Source organism: Miscanthus floridulus, chromosome 16, assembly GCF_019320115.1.
Source record: "Miscanthus floridulus cultivar M001 chromosome 16, ASM1932011v1, whole genome shotgun sequence".
NCBI lineage: Eukaryota > Viridiplantae > Streptophyta > Magnoliopsida > Poales > Poaceae > Miscanthus > Miscanthus floridulus.
This window is the reverse complement of record NC_089595.1, coordinates 100655105-100676541: the sequence shown is the minus strand read 5'-3', so window position 1 is coordinate 100676541 and position 21437 is coordinate 100655105. Positions and strand designations below refer to the sequence as shown.

Genomic DNA, 21437 nt, shown 5'->3' with positions numbered 1-21437 from the left:
TCGAGTCGGACACGCGCTAGCATGTTAACTGTAGGTGCGTCCATCTTTCTCCTTTTTTATTTTTTTATTTTTTTCTTTTTTCTTTTACCTTTTTATTTTTTATATAAGTTATTTCGTACACAGTTTCACGTTTCTGCTAATACATTATGATGTTAATTTATACATCTAAGTTATTGAATATAACTTATATGTCCAACTTTACATCTGAGTCGTTCATTAAGTTATATATCTAAGTTATACTCCCTTTGTCCAAGAAAACATGCAATAACAAGTTGCGTGCCGACAAAAATAGTTTATGTTTAACCAAATTTCTAGTGAATACTATTTATATTTATGACTCCAAATTAATTTATTAAGAAAATATATTTCATAATTAATCTAATGGTATTTATTTGATATCATAAATATTAATAATTTTTTTATCTATAATTAATTAAATTTGGGATACTAAACCATGACGCTGTGTTAGAATTGCATGTTTTTTGGACGGAGGGAGTACAAGCAAGTTATACACATAACTTTCCTCTTTTTTATGAGCATACACATAACTTTTATTTTTTCAAAAGTTTCTAAGTTATACGCATAACTTTTATGCATAACTTATTGTCAGAACTTATATATCACAACTTACAATATAACATTTTGTAGAGCAGAACTTATTAGCACAATTTTTTATCAGAACTTATTGGGTATCGTTGGCAAGTTGTATAGAATAACTTACCTACATAAATTGTAGAATAACTTATGAACATAAGTTGTGTTTTATAACTTTAGTACATAAGTTATGTTTTCATAGTTTTTGTGTTTTCAAGTTTTGGCTTAAGTTATAAGTTAATTCATTCCTTTGTGTTTCCAAGTTTTTAGCACAAGTTATAAGTTAATTCGTTCATTTTGTTTCATAAATTTTATATATAAGTTAGGTTTCATAACTTTTATGTATAAGTTATATATTATAAGTTAATATACATAAATTGCTACTAGAAAAAAATTCTTTGAAACATATGTAAGCGGAATCTAGTTTTATTCGTCTCGTCACGTAGAACACACCGGTGCAGATGAAATTGAAAATTGATACACCGTTCAGAAGTTATAGCATTTTCAAATAAATGTTTTCTTTTTTTAGGGTTACATCATATGGCATCAGCAGCCCAAAGAGAAAAAGAGCGTTCCGCTTGAGACCAGCACACATCCGGCCGCGTGCAAACAGACGAAAACCGAATGTTGCATGACAAAAGGGGAAATAAATAGATCCAATTTTTTTCTTGAAATGAAATCCAGTGGGAGCTGTCCAATCGTTCGCCATACAAAAATCTGGTGAATGTCCGCCGAATAGCGGTGCCGTCTGATGCGCCGCCGCGCCGGCATAAGAGAGGTATGTTTGGCACATTGCTGTTGCCGACGGGAGGCTTCGCTCCCATCCAGCGAACCCCGAGGTTGCAGCCGAGGAAATAGGAAGAAGACGACAGAGGGGTGGGGCTTGGTCGTGTACTGACTACTGAGGCCACAGATAACAAGTAAACAAAAATGCAGAAGATTTCTGACTTCACTTTGCTTCCATGTTCCATAGCTAGATTTGTCGACTGCAATGGAATCTATGGTTTTAGTTCGTCTTATAGGCAAATTTCAGCTCTGATGTCTAGAGATGTTGACCATTGCATCTCGTTTCCATTAGCCTTTGTTGGAATGTTAGCCTAGCTCCAAGCTCCTGTGAAATTAAGAACTCTTATTACCTTTTATGAATTCCTACCACCTTGACCTCTTCGTCCGAGCTAGAAGTATATGCATCATCACAATTACAGTGTAAACGCTGCTGAACTTGTACTTAAATTATTTGCTTGCTGAGTCTTGCTTTGCATATATTACTACATCACAGAAAGCCTCAGAAGCTTTTCATCGAGCACAAAAGCTTATTTTAACCATACATGAGGTAACCCTTGCCTTCATAAAGGACTAGGTGCTCTATGAGCATATCTAGTGTGACCTTCCTATGATAGCTTGAAGAAATCTTGGCATTGGTGGTATATCAATTTCCAACAAACCCTCAAGAATTTGTACTACTTCACCCATGGTTGGCCAATCTGACTCCTCTTCCTGGATACACCAGCAAACCACCTTGCAGACTCTCTCAGCCTCATCCAAGTTAGCATGACCAGATAACTAGACATCCAACAAACTCCCAATATCTCCATTCAAGAGTTTACTTGCAACCTCCACTGGGAAACATGCAACATGGACATCATCACTAGTATTTTCTTTACATGTGTTTCTCTTTCTCCTTCCTGATATAATGTCAATCAGCAACATCCCATAGCTATAGACATCCACTTTTGATGTAACTGCCACTCCACTGATCCATTCAAGTGCGAGATACCCTGCAGTTCCTCTCATAGTAGTTATAACCAAGGTTTTCATTTTGAAATTAGAATTTATCGGGGGTCACAGATAAAAAGGATAAACGTGATATATCGGAAATATCAGGCCAAATTCAAATAAAATTTAATTTGAATTTAAGTAAATTTAAATAAATTTAAACAAAATTTGTACGAAAAAGATAGATATTTTCTTATCGGCACCTACAGATAAAAAGGATATATCGGAAATATCAGGAGATTTCGGCCGATAAAATTTTCCCTGGTTATAACCCTGCTGAATTCCCTTCCTAAAAATTTTGACATCCCAAAGTCTACGATTTTAGGTATGAATGATGCATCAAGAAGTATGTTCTCTGGCTTAATATCACAGTGTATGATGCAATCCCTGCTACTCTCATGCAAATAGGCCGACCCTCTTGCTACTCCAAGAGCAATCTGGTAACGGGTACTCCAATTTAGGACCGTTGTATGGCTATCAAAAATATGTGCATCAAGGGAGCAATTTGGCATGTGCTCATACACAAGCAGCCTCCTATCCCTTTCACAACAGAAGCCAATTAGCTTGATCAAATTGATGTGTTGGATGATTCCTATGAAACACACTTCAGCTCTAAATTGCTTCTCTCCTTGTCGGACACCATCAAGCAAGCCTCTTCACTGCAAAAGCTGTCGAGTCAGTTAAAAGCCCTTTGAACACAGATCCAAAACCACCACTCCCTATTCTCTTAGAGAAAATTTTAGTTGCATTTTGAAGATTAATGTACCTAAAAGCAATAATTCCATTTCCACCTTGAACATCATTCAATATGCGAAAAGATTGTTCCCTCAAGGTCATCCACATGAAAAAAGCTGATAACATGCCTAGAACTACAATGCAGCGATGATAGCCCCAATGATCTTTCTTTTTGATCTCTTACTATTTCTCCAATTATATGCATCTTTGGCAGCAATGCAAAGGTACAGAATTCCCCCATCATTGGTGGTTCCATTGGTATAGCTTCTTATGTTTAACAAATCGTCATACCATAGGGAGCATCTTTCACCACTAGAATAGGCATATGCAGAGCAAGAGCAGTTATCCAGGCATGCTTGTTCGCATTGTTCTATGCTCCCAACAGAACCAATAATGTCACCTTATGTAGGCAGTGTTGCATAAGTCAATGGGTAGAACTTATCTGTCGTTTTAGCTCCACTATGGTTTCTGGTGCTGCAATCCAATGGTGTATTTCTTGTGCAACCACCGGTATGATCCTCTTGCTCCCAGTCCTCAGGTGACCTTACTGAGAATCCCGTCATGCAATCGCATGGAGAAGGTGCATTGTTGTTGCAAATAGTGAATGGTCCACAAGTAGCATATATATCACATAAATCTTTAGGTTGGGTGTACATTGTTGTCCATTCTTGCTTGTCCTCAAGCCATATGAGTGTCTTGTTCTGACTAGATATGTCCAAACTACTAATAGATATTAAGTCTTTCTCTAGCAATATGGATTGGAAGTACTCCGCTTTGTCGTTGTTGATAAACCTGTAGTCAAACAGAGTGCGCCCTGACATTTCGGGCATTGCGTTGAAGTATTGGCCGTTCCATTCCCTAGTAGACCAATACACTATGGACGTGTTACATAGTTTGAAGACAAATTGGGGAGCACCAGTAGGATCTAATTCCTGACAATAGCGGCCAGGAGATGGGTGAATCATGCTCCTCTTGGAAACAACACGCCGGTTCAGACCGGTGGTCTTGTCTATGCCTAACTTTGCACCAGGGGGCATGATATCTGTAGGGTAGTCAAAGCTCTGCCATAAGATGTTGGAGGGGTTGGCTGTGTCCCTTAAGACAAGGTTTCCATTGTCCAGGAGCACGGCCGAAGAGTTCTTGACTGTTATACTTGCATGGGTCGACCAAACCACCGATTTGGTGGCTTGGTTGAAGATGGCAAGGTTGCCGTCCTCAAAGATAGCGAGCTTTGTCATTCTGTGATGACCTATAACTAGGCTCTCCCTATTTTCTACCCATATTGGAGTTAACTGGGTGACCTTGTCGAACCATATTCCTCGGTACCAGTGCTTGGGAGCGTGCCGAATAGAGGATTTACTGCCTAGATGGAAGAAGCCAAGCGCATACCTACCGTTGCTGGAGACAAGCTTGGCGCCCCCAATGAGTGCTTCACTAGCTAAAATGGAATCTGTTGTTGTAGAATAGGTAGGAGCATGCAGAGAGTAGAGGAGGTACACAAGAAGGAAGAAGGTAGAATGCATGACTGACTGAGAAAAAACAAAGGGAGATGGAGGTAGTGAATACTGAGTAGTACTAGAACCATAGTAATATACTAGTAAGTATCCCGCGCTTTGCCGCGGGTAGTTGGTTAGGTGTAGCTATGCGCATGGTTATAATAATTATCAAGAACAGGGAGAACACAAAATGTGCATTACCCTGATAGAAAATATTTTTTTCCCATCATGTTACTTGCATAGAAAACTGTGCTATAAGCTTACAACTAAATGTGACTGCTTCAGATGTGTAGATGTTTGCACTAAATACTGCAAAAACTAAAGTGGCTGCAACAATATTAGCAGGATACATCCACGGCACTAATGAGGGTGGAAACCATACTATCCATCAGATGAAGGACAGTTTGGACCTTGGGAATCACCTAAATCGTCAACCTAAAAAGGTAATGACATTATGTAAATGTCTTATGATGATCTTCAGCATATCTGAACATAGTTCTACGCCTCTTCCTCTTCGTCTTGCGGTTTTTACCCCTTCGATTTTGCTCTTGATAGCATCGCCGGCGCCCTATGTCCAAGGCAGGATCATGAGTTGTACCATCAACCATTGCACTTGTAGGCGCTCCATTGACTACGCCATAAACAAAATTCATGGTGCATTGCTATTTTAGAAGATGTAATACCATTAAGCCTAAGTGGGTGATGTGAAGTAGTTGCAGCTGACAAATCATCAAGAGGTCTATAGGTGAAAGCATATGGTTAGACTTTATTTGTGAAACCAAATGGGTGTAAGTTAAAGAACCACTAGCTAGTCCCTTTTGTTAATACAAAATGCCACCATGTCAATGTGTATGTGTATCCAAGCTTGTGATACTTGATGTCAGGTTCATAAACCTAGGGTCCCTCATAGACCGGCTTTCCAACAAAGGCTCGGTCCAACAGACAACATTGTGAGCAACGCGCAACTCTTGGGTCGGCCCAAGTACCTAAACGATAGGCCAGAAGGGAGATCCAATCTCCAATCAAAAGGCCTGGCCGAGGAGGAACGGTGCCCACTTCCGACTCTGGCCCACCTCTCTGACCAGAGCACTCGCTTCAGTCTCTAGCCCACCTCCGAATGAACTCTCCGACCGGAAGGCCTAGCCAAACACCGCTTCTGACTTTGACCCGCGTCTCCCACTAGGGATATGCCCAACCCCTACTTACAAGCTCCTTTCCAACTGGCGCAGCCAGTGCCGACTGGGGCCAACCGACCGGGGACGCCCGCTCGGTAAGGACTAGGAAATGGATAGAGAAAGTAAGGCAGGGTGCATAAGTCAAACTGCAATATCAAGGACCATACCCTGTGCACTTGCCAGGCTGTACCCTATGGCCCTCCTGGCACGACAGAACTCAAGCAATGTTGTAGGCGCCGATATTTTTCCCTACAGTGTTGTGGGCGCCATTAACTCTCATACCAGACAAATACGGTAAGGCTCTTCCCACATGCCTCTGGGCATCGACAGTGTTGTGGGCACCGACATTTACCATACCAGGCGAACATGATAAAACCCCTTGCATGCCTCTGGGTATCAACAGTGTGGCAGGCGCCGATGTCTGCCATACCCAAAGAAGACAACACAACCTCCCACATGCATCTGACATTCAACAGTATTGTGGGCGCCTACCATCATCCTGTACCTGCCGGTGTGGGCAACAAGACTTAGTAGCATACATACTCTCTCCCTCTCACTTGTAAGGCCATCCCCTTCATCTATAAAAGGGGATGCGCTCTCTCCCAATAGATAAGTTGATTCAGATCGATCAGTTTACTAGTACACAACAACAGAGCCACCAAGTTCAAACCTCGAGCACACGATCGAACACTTAGCACATAGCGGAGCTTCCGTCACTCTCGGTCCCTCTGACCAGAGTTCGACCAGACCTTTTGTACCATCCATCTTTCTCCTTCTCGTTTGTAACCCCACTGCAAACTTCGAGCACCTAGGCTCAGGAATAAAGTCATCGACTGACTCAAACTGGACATAGGGCACGTTGCCTGAACTAGTATAAACACTGTGTCATTGAGTGCTAGGCCACCTCCGATCACAACGTATGGCAAAACTATAAATATTTACGTGTTCGTCACTTTCTGCACCAACAGTTGGCGCCGTCCGTGGGGAAGACGTTATACGTTCAACACTTTTTGGTCATCTGATGGCCCACTTTTCCGCCACCTTCGCCGTGGCGGGCACAAGCGATACGACTCGCTTCGTCTCACTGGAGTTTCTCGCACTCCCACCTGTTGGGATGCGGGTCCCACCCATCTTTGAGCCATCCTAGGCCTTCCTCTTTGGAAGCCTAGACTTCATCACCGACCGGCTCAGCGTACTACACCTCCCGCAAGGAGGCACTTTTTCCAGCGCCCATCAAAGGGGCGCCCTTCATCGGCTCTGGGACGCACGACAACTTCAATGACAAGGCACCTACGCTTCATTCCAAGCAAACTCTCTGCTCAAACCTAGTTGTGAGTAATGTACATACTGTTATTTACTCTCTATTTACTATCTCCCGTCGATTATCTAGAGGGGCCATATTGTCCGCACCACAAACACCGTACGAATGGTTCCCCTATGGCCACGTGTCCCCTGTGGACGCGTTCGCTTGGGGGCTCCAAGGGATGATGGCGCCACACCTCTCACATCTAAATTCATGGGAATGGCGAGCTATGCTCCCGCCACCTTCCATGAACTCCTGGATAACAAGGTCAAGAGCGATGGCTCCAGCATTAGCGACGTGGCACCTAGCCACCATCCGTCCTAGAAGTGCGCTATGGTGGATGCTCCGGGACAGCCACCAGTGGTTGCGGAGTCTGCACAAACTCACACCCCTTTGGACCTACGTGTGGGGGGCCTTTCACTCGCGCAAGGGCATGCCAAGGAGGTATGACAACGGCGGCAGAACCAGCCGCCGCCTGCGTCGGTGCGCTCGGTGAAGCACGTTGTGCCCCATGCGCATGACCCGGTGGGTAGTGCCTAGGGTCGCGCCTTCTAGATCCAGCGTGACATCATGAATGAGGGGAACGACCCCCCACAGTTCGCTCGGGCTAGCCAGAACATCGCCGCTGTGGCAATGCTTCTGCACGGCGTCCCCGAGCCCGTCGACGCCTAGGAGCAGGTGGTCTATCGGAACCTCCAGGCACTGGTAGAAGTCGTCGCCATTCAATAGGCGGAAAGCTCCACATCGTGTCTCCAACATGTGCCCTCTCTCCCCACTGGGGAGTGGGGACGCACCAGACGGATCGCTCCATCCGCTCACCGCTATAGCCGCCAAGCGTGGCTCAGGAGGCAGCGGCGGCACCGCAGTTTGACCTAGCACCTGCTCTACACCAACCGCTAGTACGCAAATGGCCCGGTCCACACCAAGACGCTCATAGCATCATCAGCAACCGGCATCAGGCTCGGCATGATGATGACGTCCACCGAGCGGCAATGAGGACAGGTGACATGCATCCTGGCCGAACCATCGAGGGGAGCGGTGAAACATGCCCTAGGCATGGTCACCGGCCAGACAACTAGAGTCCCAGCCCTGAGGGCCCAGGACCACAGGCCTTTGGTAGGCATATCCGGAGAGCGTTGTTCCCACACAGCTTCCGACCGCCCACCAACATCGCCAAGTACAAGGGGGAGACAAACCCTGGTATTTGGCTCGAAGATTTTTGGCTCGCCTACCGAGCCGGAGGGGTGGATGATGACCTTTTCATCATTCAATATCTCTCCATCTGCATGGGGGAACATGTTCAGGCATGGCTCAAATTCCTCCCACACGATAGCATCCGTGATTGGGCGGACCTCAAGAGGGTATTTGTCGGAAATTTCCAGGGGACGTGATGTAGACTAGGCCCGATCTTCTAAAAGGTATGATAGCGTCGATTGGTGGAGACTCAACATTCATGATCTAAGCTTCGAACCAAGACTAATTCGGACCCCCGCAACCATTACACCACTGCTCCGTTGGTTATCAACCACGCGAACGCGATTGAGCTCACCGAGAAGGCTTTTCTACAAGCGAATCGAGAACACAAGTAAGAACAGGATGAACGCAATCTAAAATTGTAAATAAATATGAGGCTTATGATAATGAGAAGGAGTTCAAGTCTTTATTCGAAAGGACTAATCATCACAGGCGAACAAGATCAAGAACTGGGGCCCTGGTTCACAGCAAGTGGCCTTGGCGGCGACAGTTGCAGCAAAACGACGTCTGTTTCATGAGGAAATCAAGAACTAAATAAAACCCAAACCCTAAGGAGAGTGACGGCTACTATTTATAGAGTATTGGGCATCACCCCCCCTAGACGCACCCCTTAATGGGCCCAAACACAATACACGATCCAACGGACCAAAAGACGGTGTCGCAGCACCCTGGCAGATTCTAGACGCTGACTTGTTTCGATGATTCCCGTTGATTTCGAAGGCTTTTTAATGTGAAGCCACTTGGATTGGCTTCCTTATAAAATTATCTTTCCAACCATATGTGGATCGTAAAAAACAGAGTCCGGATGCGTCCTGAGTGATCAGTTTAAGGTAGACTGGTCCTGGAGCCTAAGCCGGACTCGAACTTGATTTGGGTCTCCACCTTGGGGACTCGAACCGGATGAGCTTCGAGCCTCCTTCTTGGTTAGGACACCCTCGCTGATCTCCTTGGTCTCCATATGGTTCTCCAAGCATGGTCATATGTATGGAGGTCATGTCCTCATCATCCTCCCTTTCTTGACAAAAAGCCATCCTCGGCGTCGATTTTGTTTGAAGTCGATCCTGCACAACATGAGGACAATCGAGGTTTCCAAAATAATGAAAATGGACAATGTTGTGAGAAAGAATATGACCACATGTCCAAGTTTGTATCATGTCTTGTCTTATAGACATGTAGTCTGCTCGATTGAAATACACACGATCTTTGCCAATACTATCCTGCAAAAGATTAGTACTAACAAGAAACATATGCTCCCTTTCTTTAGATTCCACTTGTGTTCGAAAAGCAAAACTATAGGAATATGGCATAACAACAGTGTTTTTTTTACTATCCTCTAGTTGATCATTACTTTGCACAATAAAAGGAGAATTTAGATTTGTACAAATATAAACTCGTTGTATCAAATATTGCCCTTGGTTGTTATATTTACTAAAAACATGATATGTATGTCTAGAGAACCATGGTAAATTAGCATATGCATAAAGTTTCTCCTATAAAGAACTAAAATTACACGGAACATCAAATTCAATATAACCCAAAGTATTTAAAGAAGACAACAATTTCGGCTCGTCAACTTCACTAGCATTATGAATAACAAGTCTATTTTCAGCACAAGTGTTCGATTTCAGCACACATATAGCATGATCATTCTTCAATGATTGCATGGGTATAATATAAATATCATCATGCAAGTCATCTTTGTCATAAAAAACATCAAGCAAATCATCTTGTGACAAAGGTAAATCAAGCGAAGGCTCTACTAAAATTTGCTCTATCATAGCATGATTGGTGAAAAAATTTAGCACATCATGAGAACTCTCACCTTCTGTGAGTTTAGCATCGTGGGTTTTACCTTTGCTCTTATGTTCAGTAGGAGTAATAGTTGATGGTTCTGAATTGTCACATGAGACTGTAAGCATCTCATTTTCTGTTACGTCATCCTCGCTCTTTTGTACATTGTCCTACAAAAGGTTAGGCATAACAAGAGGAATAACAAGAGATTGATCTAGTTGATGCACCTCATCATTTGAATTAATTACAAGAGATGGATTAACAAAATTTTCTCTCATAAGATCTTTCATATCATTCCGAGTTTGAGGTTTATCAGAAGGATCTAAAGACTCCCACCAAGATAAAGCAGAATGTCGCAAAACACTAGATGCATTTTTACCTTCCTCCTTAGACACATAAAGCGAGTAGCAAATATGTTATCTATGGCACTTTCCCACTCCATGTACTCATCAGCACCTATACCATCATAAGTCGGTGGATATGAACAACCTGTCATTGTTAGAATCAAACAAGAAAACACACTAGTATGTATTTTTCTATGAACTACTATAGGATGTGGTCAAGGAGTAAAGTCACACACTCTCAAGCGTCTTACCACTGTCTTACAAGTGTTCTTACCAAAGCAACAGACGGTGCAATCGATCGGTGACTGTGATACCGTTGTAGCTTGAGTGTAACAGTTGCAAGGTGAACTTGTACTTAGTTAGAAGAAAGTGCAGCTTGGATAGGCACAATATAGTAGCAAGGAATAGCAAAATTCGTAACTGAATGGCAAAGCTTAATAAGTATCCCAAGTACTTGTCTTAGTTGCTGGCCTACTCACGTTCCAAGTACCAGATGTATTAAGTGATGTGAATAGCAAGAATATGATTAGGAACAAGGTAGAAATTAGCACACGCAAATATAGCTCAAATGACGCTATCTATGTGCTCCTCTAGATATTGTTCCTCTTTTGCCACTCTTTTTTCTATTTTTTGGGGCTATCGTTGTTTTTTTGAGAAATTTCTACTTTTTGTTTTTTTTATATTTTTTCTTCACTTAGGAGCACAAAAAAAGTAATCACAAAAAATATGAGCTTAAACAAGTGAAAGACGTAGCCTATGGAATTTTCAGAAGACGTGCTCAAAATCGACAAAAACCTTGTGACCACGAAAAGAGGATCTTGTGACCACTTTTTGACCAAAATAAAAATCTCCGACCCTAACAAGGTGGGGATGGGCGGATTCAAAATTTTTTTCTAATCGATTTTGATATATGGAACATCAAAATCCGAGTTCGTAAGAAAAAACTAGACTAGTTTTACGAACGCACTCCGAATTAGAGGACAAAACGTGAACAATGCGCGCAAAATTGGTCACGGCAGCAAGCATTTGATGGAAACAGTGAAGACAAGTGGAGGAAATTAGATGGCATAGATTAGGGTTTGATGGATACAAAGGAAACTCAACAAGACTTAGAGATGTTCACGGATTATGATGAAAAACAAAGGGGAAAACACAAACTGAACTAAAAAAACGATCTAAAACCAGCAACCAGAACTTGACCTAGTGCACAAACTCAACAACGCAAAACAGAGACGAAATTGCACGGCACAATGAGGCTATAGGACAGGAAATATATGATGATGTATATTTTTTTTGGCTTTTTCTGGACTATAGGTAATGCAAAAACAGTAACAATCTAAAGGGAAAAATAAAGTTATACCTAACGAGCAACAAGTGCTCTGATATCACTTGATGTAGACTAGGCCCGATCTTCCAAAAGGTATGATAGCGTCAATTGGTGGAGACTTGACGTTCATAATCTAGGCTACAAACCAAGACTGATTCGGACCCCCGCAACTGTTACACCACTGCTCCGTTGGTTATCAACCACGCGAATGCGATTGACATCGCCGAGAAGGCTTCCTACAAGCGAATCGAGAACACAAGCAAGAACATAATAAACGTAATCTGAAATTACAAATAAATATGAGGCTTATGATAATGAGAAGGAATTCAAGTATTTATTCGAAAGGACTAATCGCCACAGACGAACAAGATCAAGAACTGGGGCCCTGATTCACAGCAAGCGGCCTTGGTGGCGACAGTTGTAGTAAAACGACGTCTGTTTCACGAGGAAATCAAGAACTAAACAAAACCCAAACCCTAAGGAGAGTGACGGCTACTATTTACAGATTCTTGGGCGTCACCCCTGGATGCGCCCCTTAATGGGCTCAAACACGATACACGGTCCAACGGACCAAAAGACGGTGTCGCAGCACCCTGGTAGATTCTAGATGCTAACTAGTTTCAACGATTCCCGTTGATTTCGAAGGTCTTTTAATGTGAAACGACTTGGATTGGCTTCCTTATCAAATTATCTTTCCAACCATATGTGGATCGTCGAAAATGAAGTCCAGATGCGTCTTGGGTGACCAGTTTAAGGTAGACTAGTCCTAGAGCCCGAGCCGGACTCGAACTTGATTAGGGTCTCCACCTTGGGGACTTGAACCAGATGAGCTTCGGGCCTCCTTCTCGGTTAGGACACCCTCGTTGATCTCCTTGGTCTCCATATGGTTCTCCAAGCATGGTTATATGTATGGAGGTCATGTCCTCATTAGGACGTATGTCCGCCCTGGTAACTCCTGGGACCTCAAGAGCTGCCAGCAGGAGCCTAGCGAGTCCCTACGGTATTACATCCGTAGGTTCTCCCAACGATGCAACTCCCTCCCTAATATCGTCAACACGGACATCATCAGCGCATTTCTCTTTGGGACGACCTATGAGTCCTTGATCCACAAACTTGGCTACCTGAAGCCCTGTACCACCCGTGACCTGCTCGATGTCGCCACTAACCACGCCTCCGGCGAGGAGGCGGTCGAAGCGGTCTTCAACGGAGGCCAGGACAAAGGCAAGGCCAAGCATGTGGACCAAGATGGGGCCCCTCCACATAGAGGGGCAAGAAGAACAAAAAGGATCGGCGCTAATTGGATAACACCGCGTTGGTCGCCGTAGCTGATCGCACGGGCAAGCAGCCCCAACAAGGCCTACCCGACCACTTCAACAAGCTCATGGATAGTCCATGCACCAACCATGCCTACCCCGTCAAACACCTCTACAAAGACTACAAGCTCCTCAAACATTTCCTTCGATAGGCCAGTGGGCCAAAAGAGGGGACAGCTAAGAGGCGGTAGCCAAGAAAGGGGGCACAGCGGGCAACGACGGAGACAACTTCCCCGACCCTTAGGAATGCATCATGATTTTTGGTGGCTCCGACACCATCTGGTCCAAACACCAACACAAGGTGCGCTATAGGGAGGCATGCACTGCTGAGACGACCGTCCTCTCCTTTCTTAGCTGGTCAGAATCTTCGATCACCTTCGATCAAAGGGACCATCCCTCCCATGTTGCGAGAACGGGATGCTACCCACTCATCGTCAACCCCATTGTCCACAATAAGCACCTCACCAAGGTGCTGATTGACAGAGGCAGCGTCCTCAACATCCTCTACATTGACACCCTCGATGCCATGCGCATCCCTTGGTCAGAACTCCGCCTAGCGGGCTCTCCCTTCCATGGGGTGATCCCGGGAGCGCAGGCTTACCCACTCGGGTAGATCGACCTACCTGTCACGTTTGGCAACCGAGCCAACTTCTGCTTGGAGGTCCTCACCTTCAAAGTGGTGGACTCCCTAGGGTCCTACCAAGCCATCTTGGGGTGGCCAAGCTACACCAAATTCATGGCAATCCCCAACTACACCTACCTCAAGCTGAAGATGCCAGGACCGAACAGTGTCATCACCATGAGCAAAGCCTTCTCGCACGCCTTCATGTGTGACCACGAGCATTTTGAGCTCGCCACCACGGTCATCAACTCATCCGAGCTCCTACAGCTCAGGGAGTCATTGACCCCAGCAGTCCCAGACTGCAACAAACCAACCTTCTCGATGGCCTTCCACCCGCTCGAGGAAACCAAGGCTATGGGAATTGATCCCACCGACCCAACTAAGATGGTGCGGATCGGGACCCAGCTCCCGGCCAAATAGGAATGCGAGCTCGTCGACTTCCTACATGCCAATCGTGATGTCTTCGCATGGAAGCCATCTGACATGCTAGGCATACCACGAGACATCGTCGAGCATGCACTACACCTCATTCTAGGCTCGAAGCCCACTAAGCAGCACCTGCGCCGCTTCGACGATGAGAGGGGCAGGGCAATAGGCGAAGAGATCACCAAACTCCTGGTAGCCAGATTCGTCAGAGAGGTATTCCACTCTAACTGGCTTGCCAATCCTGCTCTTGTTAAAAAGAAGACTAGGAAATGGAGAATGTGCGTTGATTATACTAGCCTAAACAAGGCATGTCCAAAGGATCATTTTCCTTTTCCACGCATAGACCAGATAGTCGACTCCACCTCAGGTTGCGAGATCCTCTCCTTTCTAGATGCCTACTCAGGCTATCACCAAATTGTGATGAAAGAGTCCGATCAGCTCGCAACCTCATTCATCACCCCGTATAGTTCGTACTGCTACATAACCATGCCTTTCGGCCTAAAGAACCCTAGCGCCACCTACCAAAGGTGCATGCAGCAATGCTTCACCGACCAAATCAACCTGCTCGATGAGCCTGATCAAGCCAAGTGACTGAAACCAACAATCGCCATCTATGTTGATGACATTGTGGTCCAAACAGCTCAAGCCTACGACCTGATCGCAAACTTGGCCTCAATGTTCATGAACATCCAAAGGTTCAACATCAGATTGAATCCCAAGAAATGTGTTTTTGGGGTTCCAAAGGGGAAGCTGCTAGGATACATTGTGTCCAAGCGTGGCATCGAGGCCAACCCCAAAAAGATCACGACCATTTCCAACATGGGCCCCATACACAACGTCAAGGGCATGCAAAGGCTCACTGGCTGTCTGGCCGCCCTGAGCTAGTTCATCTCTCAGCTCGGCGAACGGGGGATGCCACTCTACATGCTCCTCAAAAAGATGGATGCCTTCGTCTAGACTAAGGAAGCTCAGCAGGCTCTAGAGAGCCTCAAAGCATCCCTAACGTCGGCCCCAATCCTCGTCACTCCCGAATGGGGAGAACCCCTCCTCCTCTATGTTGCGAGCAACAACCATGTGGTAAGCGCCGCCTTGGTCATAGAAAGGGAGGAGCCAGGAGACCACCTTAAGGTCTAGCGGCCCATATACTTCACCAGGGAGGTACTCACCGACCCCAAGGTCTAGTACCCCTAGGTGCAGAAACTCCTATACGCCATACTGATGGTGACCCAGAAGCTCCTGCACTACTTCACCGACCATGAAGTTGCGGTCATCACTTCATACTCGCTCGGGGACATCATCCACAACCGTGACGCCGCGGGACGGATCTCCAAGTGGGCACTTGAACTCATGGGCCATGACATCAGGTATATCCCCCGTACTGCTATTAAATCTCAGGTTCTCGTGGATTTTGTCACCGAATGGATGGAGGTGCAGCTACTGACCCCGAACGTCACCCACGAGTATTGGACAATGTACTTCGATGGATCCGTAATGGTGCCTAGCTCAGGGGCTGGAGTGATTTTGATCTCCTCAGATGGGAGTAGGCTCCGCTACGCCATCCGCCTCCATTTCTCAGCCTCAAACAACGCCATAGAATATGAGGCCCTCATCAATGGGCTGCATATCGCCATCGAGCTCAGCGCAACACGACTCTACGTCCACGACGACCCGGAGTTGGTCGTTGACCAGCTCATGAAGGAGTCCTCCTACAAAAGCCCCCTCATGATAGCATACTGCCAAGAGGACAAATTCCAGGGGATTGAGCTACATCACATCCCCTGAAAGGACAATAATGCCGCCGATTTTCTCGCAAAATTGGCCACCAGGCGAGATCCATCTCCGAGCAGGATCTTCATCAACGATCTCCACGAGGCATCCACCTGCATCCTAGAAGGTCCAATCTAGACACACCCCAACACCAAGCCGACGCCTAGGGTCTCTAACCCCGATGCCAAGCCGGCGCTCGGGGGCTCCAACCCCAGTGCCTCTATGATGACGTCACCCACTGATGCCACCATATTGACACTCGATCAAACCGACTGGCGAGTTGCCAACCTCCTCGAGGAGGTTCTCCCGCTAGAAAGGACTGAAGCTCAATGGATGGCTCGACACACCAAGACCTTCATCGTGCTCGGTGATGAACTCTATAAACGAAGTCCATCGGGGGTGCTCATGAAGTGCATCCCCACCAACCAGGGGAAGCAGCTCCTCCTTGAGGTCCATGCTAGGATCTGCGGACATCACGTGGCCCCGAGGTCGCTGGTCAGAAAAGCCTTTTGCTAAGGTTTTTACTGGCCCACAACACTATGAGATGCAAAGAAGGTCGTCTGCAGGTGTGAGGGATGCCAATTCTATGCTCGGCAAACTCATTTGCCGGCACAGGAGCTTCAAACCATCCCCATCACCTGGCCATTCGCGGTCTGGGGCCTCGACATGGTAGGATCCCTCAAAAAGGGCCCGAGTGGCTTCACTCACCTACTCATAGTAGTCAAAAAGTTTACCAGGTGGATAGAGGTCAAGCCCATCACCAACATCCGCTCAGAAGAGGTTCCTCGACATCATCTATCAGTTCGTCGTTCCCAACTGCATCATCACTGACCATAGGAGTAACTTCACTAGGAAGAAGTTCCTAGACTTTAGTAATGGATACGACATCATAATTGACTGGGCCTCGGTCGGACACCCACGTACTAACGGTCAGGTCGAGCATGCCAATGGCATGGTCCTCCAAGGACTTAAGCCACGCATCTTTGACCGACTCAATAAGTACGCCGGGCAATGGGTTGCAGAGGTCCCAGCGATCCTCTGGAGCCTGAGAATGACCCCAAATCAATCCATAGGGTTCACACCCTTCTTCCTGGCCTACGGAGCTAAAGCAGTGCTGCCCCCTGACCTCGACCATGGCGCCCCAAGAGTAAAGGCTTTCGACCGTGACCGAGCCACGGAGGCTCAGCAAGACGCAGTCGACCTACTCAAGGAGGCCCATGAGACGACCGTCATTCGCTCTGCTCGCTAGCAACAAACTCTCCGTAGGTACCACAAAAGGAAGATCAGGGGAAGGATCCTCGAAGTCGGTGATCTCATGCTCCTGAGGACCCAATCAATGAAGGAAAAACACAAACTCTCTCCACCATGGGAAGGACCCTATATGGTAACCGAAGTGATCCGACCGGTGCCTACCGACTGGAGGACGACAACGGCAACATTCTCACCAACACTTGGAACATTGAACAACTACGTTATTTTTCCCTTAAATTTGGTCTTACCGCTTTTAGTCAACACTTGCTCTTGTAAAGCACCCCAGCCCAAACATTTTTAGCCCAGGTCGCTCGGGGGCTCCATGAGGGTACAATACTAAATACTACCTCTCTTTTTTACTATCGCATGGTAAAAACTTTTTACCCGAACAAAAGGGCAATCCATTCCTGTGATTACCCTACGTGACTTTATTCTTACTCCCAACCAAATGCACCCCGTCATGACCTACGGTTACGAGCAGCCGAGCCCCGCGGGCCATGCCTAGGTTCTTAAAAGATGTAGCCTACGGAACAAATGGGTAGGTGCGAAAAACAAAGGATGAAAACAAAGCTATGCTGGGATAAAAAACAAAGAACAGATAGTGATTCCATCACAAAAACAGAACTGATGTATTCATTGATACAAAAACTGTTCACACAGGGCTCCCCCACAAACTTAACGATTACATTTCCTGACTACTTCTACTCCAAATACTACTATGCCTGCTCAGCGGCATCAGCTGACACCAAAGGAGAAGCCACAGGCCTCGCTTGGTTCCACTCCCTTGACTTCGGCGAGCACAATGGGTACCTCAAGGACCCCACCCGGTTTCGCTCCCTCGACTTCGGTAAGCGCAACGGGTACCTCAAGGACCTCGCTCGGTTCTGCTCCCTCAACTTCGGTGAGCAAAACAGGTACCTCAAGTGCGTCGCACCCATAGATGCTCAACAGAAGAGCATGGAGCCCATGACCTTCTCATGCAGTCGAGGTAGCTCCTAGGCTAGGACGCTGCCCACCGAGGTTTGGCGACCGTGGCTGGAAGATATCTCATCAAACTTTATGAACTGGCCAACCTGAGCAGTTGTAGGCATGGAACCCTCCACCAGCACGATCCTAGGCAACTTCCCCTCCAACAAGGCTCACCCAGTGAAGACCCATCAAAAAGAGTCCACACACGGCTCCATCCCAAAAAAGGCCTCGTAGATGAATCCAGCGTGCCACCTCCTTCGGCGGAAGCCACCCCTTCTCAGGCAAAGACGGTCAACACCGCCTCGAGCAGCCTCTAGCTCGACATTGTGGTCTAGATTCATGAAGAGATCTGTGAGTTCTCCCCCTCACTTGCCCTCTCTCTCACTTAGGAACTGCCGTGGCTTACAGGCACTCTTGGTGAGAAGGAAGGAGGAGAGACAATAGTTGGAGAACAGGCAAAGGACTGTGACGAGAAGCCCTCTCCCTTCCCCTATTTAAGGAGGAAATGCGGCAGCTGAAGAAGGGCAAAGGATCAGAGCAAAAAACTCTCTCCCTTCCCCATTTAATGCAGATGGGATATGATGGGACACACTCTGACCGATGAGATGCACCCTGTCCGACGGAACAGCACCTGATCAGATGGGACGTGGCCAAGGTATGGCCCACCACTACCACACGACCGGGTGTGAAAAACAAAGCGCCACTACACATAGGCGGCTCTCTGCCTTCCCAGGCAGTACTTGTAAAGACCCAAACAAAGGGATCTCCGCCAGGAGAGACCAACATGCTTCCTAAGTCTGATCGAACGGCTCAGATGAACGCTGAGAGACAAGTAAGGAGCAAAGGGACGCCCACCATGCTGACTCCATCACGAACGACGAGCATGAATCCTGGTCGGACATTTCCGATTGAAGCTCCTCAAACCCCGTCACTCGAGTCATCAAGGTAACATTCTTGACCCCCACTCTTTCTTTATATAAATCATTCATACATCCATACACACATTCATTCCATACGCCTGCGCCCCCTAGATGATTCCACCCTAAATCGCCTGGGGGCTCAGGAACTAAAGGCATCGCACATGCGGCTAAATGCATCACAATGCTCCATGTTGCGTCATGAAGTGGCAGTTGCCTCATTCAACATGAGCAACGACCAACCGGGGTTCGAAGGCCGGCCCACGAAGGGCTTGAGGCCGCCTCGTGTCAAACAAAGCTAGGGGAGAAAATGTAGATGAGCCCTGTGCGGCCCTCACCCAGTCTGCCCTAAAGCAGACAAGGTCATCTCAACCTTCTCGTTTGATCCTAAACCTCCGCCAAACCTATAGAATCTCCATCAAAGGGGAGGCCAGCGGGCCACCCGGGTCAGTCTCCGGAACAACCCAGGCATCTGTCGGGTTGCAGGTAAAGGAGCAGTGGAATGTCACAAGAGGGCTATGCCGACCCCATCATGAACGACGGACCCGGATTCCACTCGATCATACCCGTTAGCGAGCTCACCGAGCGCGTCACTCGATCCCAAGTGATCGAGGCAAGCGATAAAGCTCAGCCCCTCCGGTTGTGAGAAACTAAGGACGGGGTAACGCACAAAACTCAAACCGACCCCTACCGAGCCCAACGGGGCTCAGGGGCTCAAGACACCTAAAACTAACTACCTCGGCTATGCGGGTTGCATCGGCGCTAGGATCCATGAGCCCCATCTCGCTTGATCCCTAACTAACTGCCTCGGCTGCGCGGGCTGCACCGACGCCAGGATCTACGAGCTCCATCTCGCCTAATCCCTAACTAACTGCATCGGCTGCGTCGGCTGCACCAACACCAGGATCCACGAGCTCCGACTCGCTCGATCCCTAACTAACTACCTCGGCTGCGTGGGTTGCACCGACGCCAGGATCCACAAGCTCTGCCTCGCCCGATCCCTAAACTAACTGCCTCGCCTGCGTGGGCTGCACCGACGCCAGGATCTGCGAGCTCCGCCTCGCCCGATCCCTAACTAACTGCCTTGGCTGCGCGGGCTACACCGACGCTAGGATCCGCGAGCTCTGCCTCGCTCGATCCCTAACTAACCACCTTGGCCGTGCAACGATGCCTTGGTTAACAACTCCGTCTCGCCCGATCCCTAAACTAACCGCCTCGGCCATGCAATGATGCCTTGGTTGACAACTCCGTCTTGACTAAAAAATATGCACACACACCCGCTAACAAAACCCCCTAGGCGATCCTACCCGAATCGCCCGGGGGCTCAGGGGCTACAACCACGGGTGCGCTCGCGCGCACTTGCTGACGAAACAAAACCTCTCTCGCTGGTGACACGAAAAACCCCCAGAAGATTTTGACCGAATCACCCGAGGGCTTAGGGGCTACACCCGTGGGTGCGCTCGCGTGCACCCGCCATCAAGACAAAAATCTCCTAGGTGATTCTACCCGAATCACCCAGAGGCTCAGGGGCTCCTGTTGGGTTCATAAACCCGAGGTCCCTCATGGACCAGCTTTCCAACAAAGGCTCGGCCCAACAGACAACATTGCGAGCAACGCGCAACTCTTAGGCTAGCCCAAGTACTTAAACGACAGGCCAGAAGGGTGATCCAATCTCCAATTGAAAGGCCTAGCCAAGGAGGAATGGCGCCCGCTTCCGACTCTGGCCCGCCTCTTCGACCAGAGCACTCGCTTCGGTCTCCAGCCCACCTTCAGATGGACTCTTCGATCGGAAGGCCTGGCCAAACACCGCTTCTGACTCTGACCCACATCTCCCACTGGGGATACATCGAACCCTTGCTTACAAGCTCCTTTCCAACTAGCGCAGTCAGTGCCGACTGGGGCCAACCGACCGGGGACACCCGCTCGGTAAGGGCTAGGAAATGGATGGAGAAAGTAAGGCAGGGCGCACAAGTCAAACCACAATACTAGGGACCGTACCCTATGCACCTGCCAGGTAGTACCCTGCGACCCTCCTGGCACGACAGAACTCAAGCAGTGTTGTAGGCGCCGATATTTTCCCCTACAGTGTTGTGGGCGCCATTAACTCCTATACCAGACAAATACGGTAAGGCTCCCCCCACATACCTCTGGGCATCGACAGTGTTGTGGGCACCGGCATTTACTGTACTAGACGAACATGGTAAAACCCCTTGCATGCCTCTGGGTATCAACAGTGTGGCAGGCGCCGACGTCTGCCATACCCAAAGAAGACAACACAACCTCCCACGTGCATCTGACATTCAACAGTATTGTGGGCGCCTACCATCATCCTGTACCCACCGGCATGGGCAACAAGACTTAGTAGCATATGTACTCT

At 47.5% G+C, this 21437-nt stretch overlaps 1 protein-coding gene and 1 pseudogene across 1 annotated transcript; one reads left to right on the top strand and one right to left on the bottom strand.

The window, feature by feature from the left end:
* Positions 1 to 1971: 1971 nt before the first annotated feature.
* LOC136511127 (G-type lectin S-receptor-like serine/threonine-protein kinase At2g19130) lies at positions 1972 to 4628 on the bottom strand (annotated as a pseudogene).
* Positions 4629 to 15503: 10875 nt separating this feature from the next.
* On the top strand, positions 15504 to 15938 carry LOC136511126 (uncharacterized). Its single transcript, XM_066505322.1, has one exon. The coding sequence runs from the start codon at positions 15504 to 15506 to the stop codon at positions 15936 to 15938; it is 435 nt and encodes a 144-aa protein (XP_066361419.1).
* The last annotated feature ends 5499 nt before the right edge of the window (positions 15939 to 21437 follow it).

Coding starts and splice junctions, on each gene's coding strand:
- LOC136511126 (XM_066505322.1), top strand. CDS start 15,504: ATGGGCCATGACATCAGGTATATCCCCCGTACTGCTATTAAATCTCAG.